The sequence below is a fragment of the Oryza glaberrima genome, chromosome 7 (assembly GCF_000147395.1).
Source record: "Oryza glaberrima chromosome 7, OglaRS2, whole genome shotgun sequence".
In the NCBI taxonomy this organism is placed as follows: domain Eukaryota; kingdom Viridiplantae; phylum Streptophyta; class Magnoliopsida; order Poales; family Poaceae; genus Oryza; species Oryza glaberrima.
Window position 1 is genome coordinate 2,821,054 of NC_068332.1, and position 14,955 is coordinate 2,836,008.

The following is a 14,955-nucleotide window of genomic DNA, read 5'->3' on the forward strand; positions in this document are numbered from 1 at the left end:
CTTTCACACATGGAAGGTGAAGGTTCCATATGGCATACGATGGAGGTATTGTGTGCGTATGGGATGCAGAGTCGAATTTGGAAGGAGTCCAAATTTGGTGGAATTGGTTTTGTAAAGTTTGTTTCTTGTACGAGAAGGTTTCCTAGGGTGATTAGGACTTCTAATATGAGTTAGGTTCGTGGCTTTAGACTGCCTACCTTGGGTATAAATAGAGAGGGAGCGTGAGGCTTCCTGGTATCGCTTTGGAGAGCAATTAAGTTGATAGTTGAGTTAGGGTTTCGAGTTTTCTCAAGATTTTTGTAAGGAGTGCTGTTGTTGCACTTTGTAAACACAGAGAGAAGTAATAAAGTTATCATCCACTTTAAGAGTTCTTCGATTTGTGTTTCACCGGGTTTCGGCGGTCCAACCGGCAACACACCGGCGGTCAGACCGGCGACGAGCGGCGGTCAGACCGACGGCAACTCCAGGCGCGGCAGGCATCTTCAGGCGGTCAGATTGATCGATCTACACCGGTCAAACCGACAGCATCAGGGCGGTCAGACCAGCGAATCATCTTCGGTCAGACCAATCTCGTGAATTTGAGGGTAACTTTTATTTCCGCTAAAAGTTTTGGTTTTTGGGCATACCAACCATTCACCCCCCTCTGGTTGGCTTAGTTCTTGCGTTTCGATCCTACAGAACTCAGCTACCAACCGAAGGGAACAGGGAAGGGAAGGGATAAGGGAATGACCTAGGGTTTTCACTTTTAGTGCTCACTATTGTCTATTGGGCCTTCTAAATAAATGGGCCTATGGGCTTTGTGGCCTGACAGATTGCTAAGGGCTCGTTAAGGCTCGCAAGCAGCTTGCGAGCCAACTCGAGCTAGCTCGTTATCTCTAACGAGCTAAAATGCCAGCTCGGCTCGTTAGGAAAATGAAACGAGCCGAGTCGAGCGAGCTAACGAGCCTCGAGCTTTTCGTCCACCCCTGTCAGGGTATCAACCAAATAAGCCTTATACTCCTCTCTGACAATCCCACAGTTGACCTCTCCGATTCAACCACTGACCATGTTAGATTTTTGCCGCATTACTGTCTCCTCTATTGCCCCCATCCCCAACCTCTACCTCACCTCTAGTGGTTAGAGTTGCCGCTGCCACCACTTCATTGTGCTACTTTCTCCACCATCGTCCTCTACCCCACCCATCCTAACTAGTCGACAATTTTACCCCCACTATCAACCCTTTCCTCCATCCTCTCCTAACCTCATGGCTCCGGCAGTGACGTCAGTTGCCATCTCGTTGCCCGTCATCAGTCAATCTGCTATCGTCCCGGTCATCCCTCTAAGCCCGAAACACACCCCAAACACTTCTTCTAACCCTACCCTATAATGCTAAGTCGTATGCCCATTATTATCACGTCGTGATGTGTTCAGAATCTGTTAATACGCTCGTCATCCCTGGTTCATGTGTGACACAAAGTCCTCAACGTAGGTATGAGTTGGATCAAAACTCCGAACAAGAAAAAAGCGGCTGAATGTGTCCGTCATCGCCACCAGGAATTAATATTCACGCGACATGCAGTTGCATAATTTGAAAGTTGGATCTAAAATAGAGTAAGCTGAATTTTATTTCTTTTTATCTAAGAATATACCGGGTTTTTAATCCTATAATAATTAATTATCCTGAAATTAAATATTTAGTAAGTGAGAGGTACTAGTGCAAATTATGAAAATAGTAAGGACGCTACTAGGACTAACGTCCAGGCGCGGACGCTAGAGCGAACAGCGTCCTGTCTCGAGCTCTCAGGACATCCTAAATTGTGATGATATGCTTGATTGTTATTAGGTAGAAGGATCGTAGATTAAAAAAGTGCCATAAAAAAAGGCACTAAAAAGCTTTCCTTAAAAAAACATGTATGTTTTAAGCATAACTAGTGGCATTAATTCAGTTTAAAATAGGAATGTAAAAAAGTTATGCCGCGTATGTGAGGTCTAATTGGTGAAAATACAAGGGTGAAAGATTCTTAATTGCATTTAAATGCATTCTTATTGTTAATTAATTAAAAAATCTGGAACTGAGTTTTAGCGTATGCTTAGTGGCGTACAGACGTGGCTACGTTCACTATCTCGGGGTCACGGACCCTGGGTAGATTATTTAGTTCCAGCTAATTTATATCATGTTAATAATTAATATATTAATCAATAATTAGATAATTAATATGTATAGAATGTCGGTAATTTTTGTTATTGGTTCGTCACTGCGTATGCTTGTGGTTGTGGACGATATGATTGGCGTTTGTTGGAGCCAAAGAAAAAGTTAAAAGAGAGGACGTGATGTTGATATGAGCTGTTATAAGATTGGCCTTATGGCTCCAAAGTACTAGTAGTAGATTACAGGGTGCCTAACAAAAAAAGAGGAGCACTAAACAAATTATTATCAGCAATGCACAATATATAATAGGACCTGATTGGTATTAAAAAGTGAAGCAGAGAAGAAATATACAGCAACTTGTTTGTAAGAGAAAACAATCTCAGGGGCTGAAGTGAAGTGCAGACAACTTAAGTATGAGCCTCCATCGATGAAGCCATGGACGACGATAGCGCAAGAAAAAACTTGGAAGGGGCAAAAAGTAAGAGCCGAGGGCATAACTGCTAAGAAAACAATGGGCAGCACTAAAGAAGGAAACAGATGAGGGTCTATTTGTAAGATAAAAAATCTTCAGGGGCTGAAGTGCAGAGAACTTAACTATGCCTTCATACACGAAGGACGAGAACGGAAGAAAAAGATTCAGCAGAAGGGGCAGAAAGAAAGAACCGAGGGCATAACTGCGATAAAAAGTATAAGCTCCAGGGACCTGGGCAGAATTCTCAAAAAAATTTGGACCATTTCTCGATTTGTGCGTGTCATCCTTGCGCAGGGGCCATGCTAATCTTCTCTGTATCGTTCCAATTTTATCGGATGTCTCCGAAGAGACGACCAGACTAGCGCGGGCAGGTATATAAGCTAGTGCTTCTCCGATCGAATTCTCGAGGTGGTACTAAAATAAGCGCGCGCGTCCGTGCGTGACGTGCCGACCGTCCAGATTTCAACCTACGGATCGGATCTGACTATGCGGGGCTTTGTCACCTTGGGCCTTGTGGGCCTCACCATATTGGGCCATATGGCTCGTAATTGGCTATTGTGTTTGTGTACGCTTGTGACCTACTCCACCTCTGCGGCTATGCAAGCGAGAGCTTTCTGAAACAAAATTCAAAGAATTAACCATGCATTAACCGTCCACAAACTCTTGCTAACTATTTACTTCATTATTATTACAGAGTGAAAAACACGACCTAAATCATAATATATAATCTTCACAATTTTACACGAAAAAACTAGCACTGTTCCTTGCTTCTTACATAAGTAATATACTACAAAGAGAACCAAACCACCACAGGTACTAATTACTTTGGTAGCATCGACCCAATTCACACGGATTGGAAAACTCTCAGATGAAGAAACATCATAGACGCAGCTGCGAAGATCATCCACATGCTTCCTCGAGTCAGTGCTGATGCAGCAGATGTCCTGCACCAATCCAGCAAAATTTAATTAATTTACCAGTCATATGTAATAAGGAGAAAGAAGAACATCTGAAACAATTATGGACTGAACTTACTCGGATGCCAGGAACTTGCATGATCCAAAACCTATCAAGAACACAAAGAACAGATGTAAATTACAATTACAGATGTCACTGAACAATGCTGAATTGTAAAAATGTAAACAAACTGTCTGTTGTTGTGTTACTTGGATTTCTCTTGATGATGGTTCCGGCGCCACCGAAGTTGCAGGCGATGTCGGAGTTGCCGTTCTGCTGGTAGAAGATGTTGAAGGCGTAGGAGGCGTGGGAGAGGAGGGTGTCCGGCTGGTAGCACCGACCACCGGGCTGCAGCGGGGTGCAGTCCGCGCCGCCCTGGCCGCACGCCCAGTCCAGCGCGTTCTGGAGGTCCTCCTGTGACACCCCCGGCCGCGCCACGCACCACGTCACGCCGTCCACGAACGTCATGTTCCCCTCCGGTGGCGACAGTGTCAGGATCGGCGTCGCGGACTCCGCCTTCTCCTGTGGCGCGACGCGTGCGCCTGCTGCTGAGACTGATCACAGAGGAAATGACAGAGTGAGAACATTGTGATGATCGGATTGACTGAACATTTACAGCTAAACGTGAACAAACAAAACAGTCTGTTCATAGATACAGCTAGTTCTGAGATTATGCATATAAAGTTTGCAGTGGTACTACTAACAGATCAAAGCAAGCTCATTCAAATACTTAGTATGAGAAATATTTGTGGAGAAGACACGGGCAAAGAACAAGAGCAGTGCAGTTACCCACCTATGAACCATCCCAGAATCAAAAGGCTGTGCATGATCAACTGCTTTCTCTTCATGGTTGAAACCGAACTGAAAGCAGTCACTGCTTTTCACTCAGCTCTCTCCCTCTTTGTCTATCTACCACTCTCTCCTCAATGTGAGGGCCTAGGGAATATATTGAGTGTCTGAACGAAGGGCAGCTGTATCAACAGGAAAGCTTGTCTTGTTCATGGGAAAGGGTCAGGGTTTCACTCGAATTACTAAGCAAGCAAGACACGAACTAAAAGAAGTCCCCACCGTGGTGCATATTTATGGCCATAGCAGGGAGGAGATGGCTTGAAAAGTGGCACAAAGATCCCATATTTCCAATGTACAGAGAGAAATGCATCTTGTAGCTATCAGAGACCCACCCGCCCAGTTCCTATGGCCATATGGTCACCATTTGACTAATTTGGTTCGAATCTACACAAACATGACTTTACCATAATTCCTCTTACAAAATTGTAATATCTGCAGACCCTACCGACGTTTTATATGCTGTCATTGAATTGATAAATGAGTGAGCTTTACCATGATGAGAATCGCCATGCCGATCGTCTATTAATTTATGTTGCAGTTATTGTAATGCCTGGAGCAGAACATGTTATAAATGATTATACCAGCAGCTGCTGGTTCTTGGATTGTGCAACCAATGCAGGGACCTTTATGAACATAATAGAATAATATGGATGAGAATGACTTGAAGGCCAGGAAACCATGAGATTCCTTTTGCCTTCAAGATGTGCAAGCATGGACATTATTTCTAAAAGAACAAAAAGAAACTTAGGCAATAGATTCCATAAGATTGAAAGGGGCCAAGTGCATGTTCTCATTTCTTTTCTTTGTTGTTTCATGGTAGCATATGTCGGGGCTTAATGAGAAAAGCTTTCCTTGAGGATTAAGGGAAGAACCTTGATTCACTTTGTAAAGAGTGAAGCCTAATGAAGAGGTTTCCTGAAGATTACATGGAGAATGCTGCATGTTTTAACCTGGGACAAGGGTTCAATACAGGAGAGAACCTGATAAAGAAAATCAGATCTTGAAAAAACTAGGTCCAGTGCCCCTAGGGCCTGTACTTTTTTACCCCTTGTTCAATGAAATAGCACAATCTTGTGCTGATTCCATTAAAAAAACTAGGTTAAGTAAAATAACTTATCAAAACTGAAATGGCATACGTACAGAATGCAACAAAACGCACTAGTAAGACATTTTACATAGTGAATTTGGGATGGTGCTGGAAACAGTTTCCAAAAAGAGGATAAATGGAAGTGGTGCACACAAATGTCAACAGTAATCCCCATGAGTAGAAAGTAGAAACATATGGAACAATGCAACATCCATTAAAAGGTTAACACCAATGCATAATATTAAGATAAAAACTTTAGTGTTTTCATGATGAAAGTTGTATCTTAACTTTGCTCTGGAAGCTTTAGACAGTTTGATGTTGTATGAAAGAAACGAAAAGAAAGATCTTATAGTTTAATGCAGTGCAACTTTTCAGCATCCAGTTCTATAGCATATCGGTAGCCAATGAGTGGAAACATTTATTGCTTACCAATATACATAAAGGGAAGCCAAGCAATAAACTACAGTAGTGCTTTGTATGGAATTAAATTTGTAACTAGAATCATGCCTGATATGTTCTTTAAAAAAAGGATCAGGTCCGATATAAGTGGAACACCCAGAATAAAGTTTGATAAAACTCAGGCAATTTTATAAGGCTTATTTCAAAGATGTATGTACTCAGAATCAAAACAGTTTTGAAAATTCGGTATGATAATTAAAAGGAAAGAAATGGATCCCAGACAAAAGCCACAGTTTGGTACCTTATAAGCATATCAACACAATAATTGGGGGTCATCCGCATAACATGCCTCATGTCTCTGTAGTTTTCTCGCTTGTACTGGTACCTTATAAGCATATCAACAAAATAATTGCTGGGTCGTCTGCATAACATGCCTCATATCTTTGTAGTTTTCTCACTTGTACCATCAGGTAGTGTTCAGTGTCCATCGTCAAGGTTGTACTATCAATATATGATGATGCTACAGAACATGTTATGCAACAAGAACTCAGCACCAGTTATCTGATTGGCATGGAACCTCATAAACCACGCTTTTATCACTGTCAATCTTTACATGAATCAACTACCAATAATCTTTGCACGAACATGCCCCCCCTTGGAAATGATGGAACCTACTTCGATCCCTGACAATGATTTCACAATCATAAACTTTTGATATTAGATTAAATGCAACATGACAGTCCCCACACATCCTCAAGTTCTTTATTATCCTGATAGGAATGCCTGGAAGAGACTTCAGCAAGGCAAATGCAATGGCTAGCCTCTCACTATGGTAGTTTAAGGCGGTCTCTTTCTCTTCCTCCTCTATATCTGCCAATACGTTACTTGTGCGAGGGATGTAACCTTCTCGCCTCAATCTCTCAGCTATCTCAGCCAGCATTTCATATATCTGCTCACTCTCAGGATGTGACCTGTCTCCCATAACAAATTCATATACAGAGTTTCGGAGCTCAACGAGACTATGCCCAGGGTTTTTCCTCACTCTATCTTTTACCATTGTCTTCCTAAGCACATGAACATCTGCCCACATCCCAACAGCAGCATAAAGGTTGGAGAGGAGCACATAGTCTCCACTGTGCCCAGGGTCAAGCTCAACCAACCGTTCCCAAGCAACCTTCCCTAGTTCCAGCTTCTTGTGCATAGCGCAAGAACCCAGCAAGGTCCTCCATACCACAGCATTTGGCTCCAATGGCATTGTGATGATATAATCGTAAGCCTCCTCAACTCTTCCTGCTCTCCCCAACAGGTCCACCATACATCCAAGATGCTCAATCCTCGGTGAAATGCCATAATCCTCCTTCATCCTATCGAAATACCTAAATCCATCATCAACCAATCCACAGTGGCTACATGCATACAAAACTCCTACCATAGTAATTTCAGTTGGCACTAACTTCTCCCTCTCCATTAGACTGAAAAGCTCAAGTGCCTCCTTCCCAAACCCATTCGCTGCCAGCCCTACGATCAACGACGTCCAAGAGACGACGGTCCTCCCCAACCCCATCTCCTCAAATATCCTCCTTGCATCGTTGACACTACCACACTTGGCATACAGATCAATCAGGGCATTGCTCACATGCGAATTTTCAACCAACCCAACCTTTTCCACATACACATGAACCCTCCTCCCAAGAGCAAGCGCCCCAAACTCCGCACAAGCGGTTAGAACACTGACTATGGTGAATCCATCTGGCGCAAAGTCGACGCCCAACATCTCCCGGAAGACAGTGAGAACCTCGTTAGGTCGCCCGTTGGCCGCAAAGCTGTTAAGCATCGAATTCCACGAGACAAGGTTCCGCCCACGCACCGGCATTTCGTCGAACACCTTATGCGCGCTCTCGAACAGGCCGCACGCGCCATAAAGGTGGACGAGCGAGTTCTGGACGAAGACGAGCGTGACGAAGCCGTTCTTGGCGGCCTCAGCATGGAGGCACTCCCCTTCACGGAGTGCGAGGAGGCGCGCGCACGCCTGGAGCAGCGGCGGGTAGGTGTGCGTGTCGGGCAGCGCGAGGCGGCGGCGGTGGAGCTCGAGCGCGACGCGCGGGCGGGGCGAGCCCGCGGCGATGCGGAGCACGGTGTTGAGGGGGAACGGGTCTAGTGGCCCGTGCGGGAGGAGGCGGGAGAGTACCGCGACGGCGTAGCGGAGCGGCGGCGCGCGGAGGGCGGCGAGGTGGAAGAGGAGGTGCTTGGCGAGGAGCGGGTGGGAGGTGGGCACCCCGGCCCGGAGCGCCCGCGCGTGGATCTGCTTGGCGGCGGCGAGGGATGGCGCGGCGAGGTGGAGGCGGAGGAGCGCGACGCAGTGGCGCAGCGCCGGGCGGGTGGACGGGATCGCCTCGCTCATCGGAGGGGCATCTGGTCGCCGGCTCGCCGCCGTTCGTGCGCCGCCGCCCGCGCGGGCGCTGTGGATTTTCGCGCGATTTCGAGCCGTGCTCTTCTGCAGAGTGGGCCGGGAATCTCCGGCCCAACGCGGTGGGCTGGTTAGATGGGCCAAGGCCGGGCCAATATGTCTGGGCCCAAAAAGGCCCATGCCAACGGGGAGAAACGACGACGGCGAGGCCACCGTCCGCTGGCGAGTGCAGCGGTTGCAACTTGCAACTCACGACCTGCCTGCCCTCCAGGGTTAATACACAAGATTCTAGCAAAAATGACAACATTCTCGGACACCGAGTCAGCCATGATACTAGCTTCAATGAACAGTAACAATGAGTAAATCAGTAAATTATCAATCAGGTTACGGTGCACTAGGCAACAGATTTCTGAGTTTTGTTACACATAAGAGGACTAGATTTAGCAGTCACCACGAGCATGAACATATGATAGAAACTTAAACTTAAAAAGGCGCGATATCCACAGCAGCTACCTAGAACTATGAAGTAAAGAATAAACCTCAACACACACATTAAGAAGGCAAGCAATCCCGAGTGCATATTATGTACACGGACATGACATAAGTTTTCCTATCCTGGCAATAGCAGATTCACACTTCACAGGGGTTCATTTCAACGTGGAAATTCATCAGAAATTCGTTTGCAGTGATGATGAGTAATACTCTCCGGTCTCGACACAAGCAACCAGCACTTGCATTAGATGGATGGGGCTCTGGAGGTGGTGTGCGACTGGGCGTCTTCGAAGATATCCACATCCTCTAGCTTCTCAGGCTTCAGGCAAGCCGGGATGTAGGAGGTATAGACGGCATCCATGTTCGGCGTGTCTTTCACGTTGTGCTGAACCACCTCGAGAGGGGTCTTGGCGAACGCCGGGTAGAACCGCATATGGCAAATGTAGGCGAAGATGAAGCTTATTGGGATGAGGGGCACAAGAACAGGGGAGTACAAGAACTTCTTCAGCAGGATGACACCAACCATGGTGATCTGGTAAATCAGTAGAGCTGCAATGATCCTTGTGTGCATATGTGGCCACATTCGCCCGTTGCTCTCGTAGCTGGGAACATAAACTCGGAGAACCTGCGTTAAAAGAAAGGTTACCCCGTCACAAAGTTTATCTAGCAATGGCTATCATCAGAGACTCAAGAGTATTAAAAAGGATTGAAAGCGGATTTCAGAAGTTCATGCTGAAGTAGGTTTCATAACCTACATTCGACAATGGGAAACTACTAATTAATTTGTCCTTTCCAATTCAGTTTCAATATTAGTGTGTTAAAACTTCGGTTAAAGCAAGTAACTCTTGGCTCACCTGATTTTTCGCTATAATCCATCCAAGAGCAAAGTAAGCAACACCAAATGGAATAATCAGAGGTGCAATGACAGAGTAGCACAGCACTATTGTAACTATGAGCATGTCATTCGGAACCCTGGTGTTATATCCTAGGTCGCCTGGAGCCCAAGCTGCTCTCACTTCATCCTCGGTCTTGCATAGGTACTTCCTCTTCAGGTGGAAAATGATAAGAGGGACCAAGCGAGAGAGCTCAAGCCCATAACCAACAAAGAATCTGGCAACAAAAACAAATGAAAAGTTACTTTCTGAATTGTACAGACGTGTAGGATGGAAATAGCTGACAATACCAGGTACATAATGTGAGAAGAAAGCATTGCTTACTTCAGTGCAACAAATGTAAGGAAGAAAGTTGCGCTTCCTGGAAGGCTGCTGGCAAGCATGTTCACAATCCCAGGAGGGTTATTGATTATGGTTGTCAAAGCACTGAACAATGTGGAACTAATTGTAACCCCAAGGAAGACATTGAACACAATGAAGTAGAAGTACTTCCCTGCTGCTGCCCTAACTGTATGACCCTGTGAAGGAATCCCCTCCAGCTTTGAGAGGAACATTAGAAGACTAGGCAGCAAAGAAAGGAAAACAATAAGTGCAAGCTGCGGGAGGTAAGCCTGTAGGACAGTCTTGATTTTCGGTTGGTCCACCACCACCTTCAGAAAGGGAAGCTTCTCCCTCAACTTCTCCAAAGTTGTAAGAGCAGAGATAGCAGTAATAGGAATCATATAGAAAACCACTGTGAGAAAGACAATGGTATAGACCACAACCTGTCTGATTTGCCTCTCATATATTTTCTTGGAAAGATTAGACCATATTATCTGGCGTGGTTCAGGAGCCTGCTCAACAGTCCATTTATCAAACATCTGAGCATGGAGAGTCTGAGATGCAGAAGCTGCAGCAGATCTTCTGTTGAAAAACACAATTGCAGCCTGTTGCTGTTTCTCACGAAGGGTAGTCTTCTGTTCGGCCTCCAGTTTGGGCAGCAACTCCTTGATTTGGTCATTACAGTACTCAATTGTATCAACCTTTTTACCGATAAGACCAAGAAATCCAATCCGATGCGTAGGCTTGGTGCCCTCAGGCTTGCCTGTTGTTTTAGACTCCGCATAGACAACTTCAGCACGAGCAATTTTCTGTTTGTGACCTTCAATCTCTTGATAAATTTTGTCAGCCTGCAAAGTGCATTATGATCAGAATACATGGATTTTGGGGTACATTCTGAGACATGTCGCACAAGTATACAAGAAAGATAAAACAAGGACCGTCAGTCCCCCTAAAAACATCTTAAGAGTGGCAATACCTTTGTGTGGTCAGTCACAACCATTGATCTGTAGAAGGTATCAGGATGAAGTGCTCGGAAATATGAGTCTACAGAATCCTTTATAGTTTGATCAGGAGGTGGCTTAGGAACATCTCTCACCAACACAGCAAACTCCTCCGGTTTAACATCTGGTGTTGATCTTGCAGCCGCTCTCATATTAGAAACATGCTTGTAGGACTTCCATAGTACGAAGTACGTGACAAAAGAGACCCAATAGACTGATAATAGAAATGCCCACAGCCTTCGGCTATGTTCCTGTAGAAAATGTAAAGGAGTTTGGCTGTGAGTATGATTATATGATAATCAGGATCTTGAATGCTAGCCTTGACTGGAGATTAGGAAGTTCTATCTCTACAATTTCTACAGAAAAATAAAAGACCAGTTTCTGTACTAATTGATTGCTCATAATTTACACATGAACAAATTCATAATACAATGTTGAGAGACTTTACAAGCAGCCACATCAAGAATTCAGGGCCTGTTTGGCACAGCTCCAACTCCAGCTCCACCCCCCCTGGAGTTGGAGCTCAGCCAAACAGTTTCAGCTCCACCAAAACTGGGAGTGGAGCTGGGTGGAGCTCTCTCACAAAATGAACTAGAGTTGTGGAGCTAGGTTTAGGCAGCTCCACAACTCCACTCCAGACCCAACTCCTGGACTCTTGGAGCTAAATTTAGGAGTTGGAGCTGTACCAAACAGGCCCTCATACTGGGCTACAAGCCAATTGGCCATAGGGCGTAAACTGATATGGCAGTTATTCAAGGATATTGATCATCACAAATCCATTTGGATCAAAACTTTGGAAATGGCGGAGCTAACAGAACAGAAAGGAACACTAGGCTGATCAATGATCATACAGTGACATGTAAATAGTAACAAGCAATCAGCGAATATGGTTGCCATGTTTTTGTATATAACAACATGCTTATATTTGTTCCTTTTCTTTTACAGAAGGGACAATCTCAGCAAGCAAAATACTGGTGCCGTGCGATTCCTATAGTCATATACGTCATAAACTGGTAACAAGCCAAGCCATGCAAGTAAACTCGAGTTGAAGGGCCACTTACTTGAACATTGCCCAGTGCTAATTTCTCGAGCTCTGTGAAGTTCTGGGGTGTTTTGCCATTCTTCAGGCCAATAGCCCTTTCCAGGTTCAGGTTATCGTCAGTAGCAGCAACAGGTAGCAGAACTGGAAGCAGCACAATCCCAGAGAACACCAAGATGGACAACACTGTAACATAAGAGAAAATTATTAAACAAATTGTCATAATAGGTGGCAAGTCAATATGTTATATCAACTTAGCTATTTTTAGCCAAAATGGCACCTTAGCCAAATTTAATCAGTAAAGTGCAGCATAAATCAATTAACATGCTGAATTTCATACTTGGCAATCCTCCATGCATCATAGTTTTCTATAGCCAACCTTTCATTCAGCACGACTTGCCCCTATAAATTGGCCCTGTTTTGTTAGCGAAAAGAAAATTTTTGGGTGTCACATCGGATGTTTGACCAGATGTTGGAAGGGGTTTTCGGACACGAATAAAAAAACAAATTTCATAACTCGCCCGGAAACCACGAGACAATCTTTTGAGCCTAATTAAGCCGACATTAGCACATGTGGTTTACTATAGCACTTATAGCTAATCATGGACTAATTAGGCTCAAAAGATCCGTCTCGTGATTTCCATGCAAACTGTGCAATTAGTTTTTGTTTTTATCTATATTTGATACTCTATGCATGTGTCCAAAGATTCGATGTGACGTTTTTGGGGAAAAAAAATTGGAAACTAAACAAGGCCTTACAGAGCCACGCAATTTTCTCCAAATAAATTGTTTAGTCTAAGAAAGCATGAATTAGTAGTAATTGTTATCTTTATGTTGGTACATGAAACGGTGAAACATAAAAATATTTTTTATCAGTTTTTTTATATATAATACACGGTACTACTACTTCTGCAAACAAAAGGATAACAAAAAAACAAAAGTGAGAAGAAATCTCTGGACCAAATTTCCTGGGATTCAGTACTACAGGGGCACCTAGAAATTAAAATTTAGAACTCCCCGACCCGAAAATACTCGAAGAAATCGCACGAAACCATTTTTTTTTCCGTTGGAGCAAAATCACAACCAACTCAACTCCTGAAATAAACTGAACTGAACTGAACTAAGAGAGCGCAGGGGAGGGGGATGTTGTTGCTATTATTATTATACCGGAGGAGAGGAAGACGAGGTAGACGGCGGCGTCGACCCCGCCGGCGGCGACGACGTCACCCTCCGAGGCGGAGATCGCCTGGCGCAGCCACCCGACGGGGCTCCTCGTCCCCCGCCCCCGCCCCTCCCACGGGTCGAGCCCCCGCAGCAGGACGCTCGGGTAGTACACCGGCGCATTGCCCGGCCTGCTCGACAGCCACGTGAACACCAGCACCAGCACGACGAAGATCACGAACGACGTCAGCAGCGACGTCACGAACGACGCGGTGTCCATCCCGCCGCCGCCTCCCTCCTCCGGCTTCGATTAGTGGTGGCGTCGGGAGCGATTAGCGGGGATGATTAGGGAGGAAGGGGGGAAGCATTGGATGCTTGCTTTGCTTGGGTTTGGTTTGCGAGGGGAGGGGAGGAGTGGAGTTGATGAGTTGTGGAGGTTGCCAAATGAAGGAAAGGGAGAGGAGGAAGAAGAAGACACTACTAGACAAGCAAAGGAAGGGGAGGAGACAAAGGAGGAAAGCGTGAATTACTGTATTGCCCCTATATCTGATTGTTAATTTTGTTTCGCTGCCCTCGCAAAAAAAAAAATTTTTTGTTTCGCTGCTTTTGCTGCTGGAAAGAAGCAATAGGGCCTTCTTTTTTGACTTCACGGGTGGAGTGACCGTTTTACCCTTTGAAGCCGTGTCCTTGGCGATGGAGAGTGATCGAGGTTGACAGGTGGTGAAGATACGGGGAGTGTTTGGGATGTATTAAAAAATGGTGTTCAATTTATGGAAAGATTAAAGTATTTATCAAGTGTATTAAGTGTGACAAGTAAGAAAAACATGCAATAAGTTATTTAGATAAATAGTACAAACTACATGTTTAAGTATGAACTCCCTCCATCTCAAAATAAAAGAAACTGGATGAGGTATTTTCTAGTAGTACGAATATGGACAGCCTATCTTTTAATTCTAGATTCTTATATTTTGGGATGGAAAAAGTATAGGGTTAAGAAAATTTAAGTATGTATCCGTTTAAATTAATACACATTTATAATTATAAATGATGACCGAAGTGTAAACATTTTTTTTTGAAGCGGGGAGAAGATGAATTTCACTAGATATGTACTAATATATATTACATTTATGTAGAACCATTCGACATCATGGTATTAAACTTTATTAAAAAAATTAAAAGGGGGAGGGGGACGAACTTCAGTAAACATGTACTAGTAGTATATTACATTCGTATAGAACAATTCAACATTGTCATTCTCTTAAATTCTCATTGGTACTTATTATCTATTTAAAAAACAGAACGAGCTGTGATGTTGACATGAACTGGAAAGAAGCGCATATGGAAAGTAAGAAAGAAAACATAAAAAACAAGCAAGCATGGGTGTGTGTACATACTGGCATATATGGATAGGCTTGGGCATGCATTTTTTTTTAAAGCTTGGGCATGTCCATTTGTCCATGTCGGCATATGCCGCGCTAACAAAGAGCCATACTTGGCATGAAAAAGAAAAAGGAAAAAAGAGTAGTCGTAACAGAAAGAGATTTGAAGGAAAAACCTAGGATCCAACGGGCAACGGGCAACGGCAACGGTGCTGTATCTGTGGGTGCACCGGCCCACGTGCAGTTGCAGCGGGGCGCTAAATGGCACAGCAGGGGGGCAATTTGGTCACGAGAATAATAATAAAATTGTAAAAGGAATTAAAGAAAGCCCAGTGGATATGAAAGGACCTGGCTTGTTGTGGGGCCCATT

At 44.5% G+C, this 14,955-nt stretch overlaps 3 protein-coding genes and 1 non-coding gene across 4 annotated transcripts; all 4 read right to left on the reverse strand.

Annotated features, from left to right (window-relative positions):
* Window positions 1-2,848: 2,848 nt before the first annotated feature.
* On the reverse strand, window positions 2,849-2,951 carry LOC127780970 (U6 spliceosomal RNA). The gene has a single exon (XR_008018862.1). It is a non-coding gene; the product is annotated as a U6 spliceosomal RNA (small nuclear RNA).
* Window positions 2,952-3,096: 145 nt separating this feature from the next.
* On the reverse strand, window positions 3,097-6,187 carry LOC127779207 (glucan endo-1,3-beta-glucosidase 13). The gene is made up of 4 exons (XM_052305941.1): window positions 4,351-6,187; window positions 3,767-4,111; window positions 3,636-3,666; window positions 3,097-3,544 (listed from the first exon to the last, which is right to left on the reverse strand). Exons 1-4 carry the CDS (start codon window positions 4,403-4,405, stop codon window positions 3,445-3,447), a joined length of 531 nt encoding a protein of 176 aa, XP_052161901.1. The 5' UTR covers window positions 4,406-6,187; the 3' UTR covers window positions 3,097-3,444.
* Window positions 6,188-6,199: 12 nt separating this feature from the next.
* On the reverse strand, window positions 6,200-8,479 carry LOC127779206 (pentatricopeptide repeat-containing protein At4g21065). The gene has a single exon (XM_052305940.1). The coding sequence runs from the start codon at window positions 8,477-8,479 to the stop codon at window positions 6,515-6,517; it is 1,965 nt and encodes a 654-aa protein (XP_052161900.1). The 3' UTR covers window positions 6,200-6,514.
* A 176-nt stretch (window positions 8,480-8,655) lies between these two features.
* LOC127779208 (CSC1-like protein ERD4) lies at window positions 8,656-13,662 on the reverse strand. The gene is made up of 6 exons (XM_052305942.1): window positions 13,213-13,662; window positions 12,068-12,231; window positions 10,982-11,257; window positions 10,009-10,853; window positions 9,646-9,901; window positions 8,656-9,416 (listed from the first exon to the last, which is right to left on the reverse strand). Exons 1-6 carry the CDS (start codon window positions 13,484-13,486, stop codon window positions 9,036-9,038), a joined length of 2,196 nt encoding a protein of 731 aa, XP_052161902.1. The 5' UTR covers window positions 13,487-13,662; the 3' UTR covers window positions 8,656-9,035.
* Between the last annotated feature and the right edge of the window lie 1,293 nt (window positions 13,663-14,955).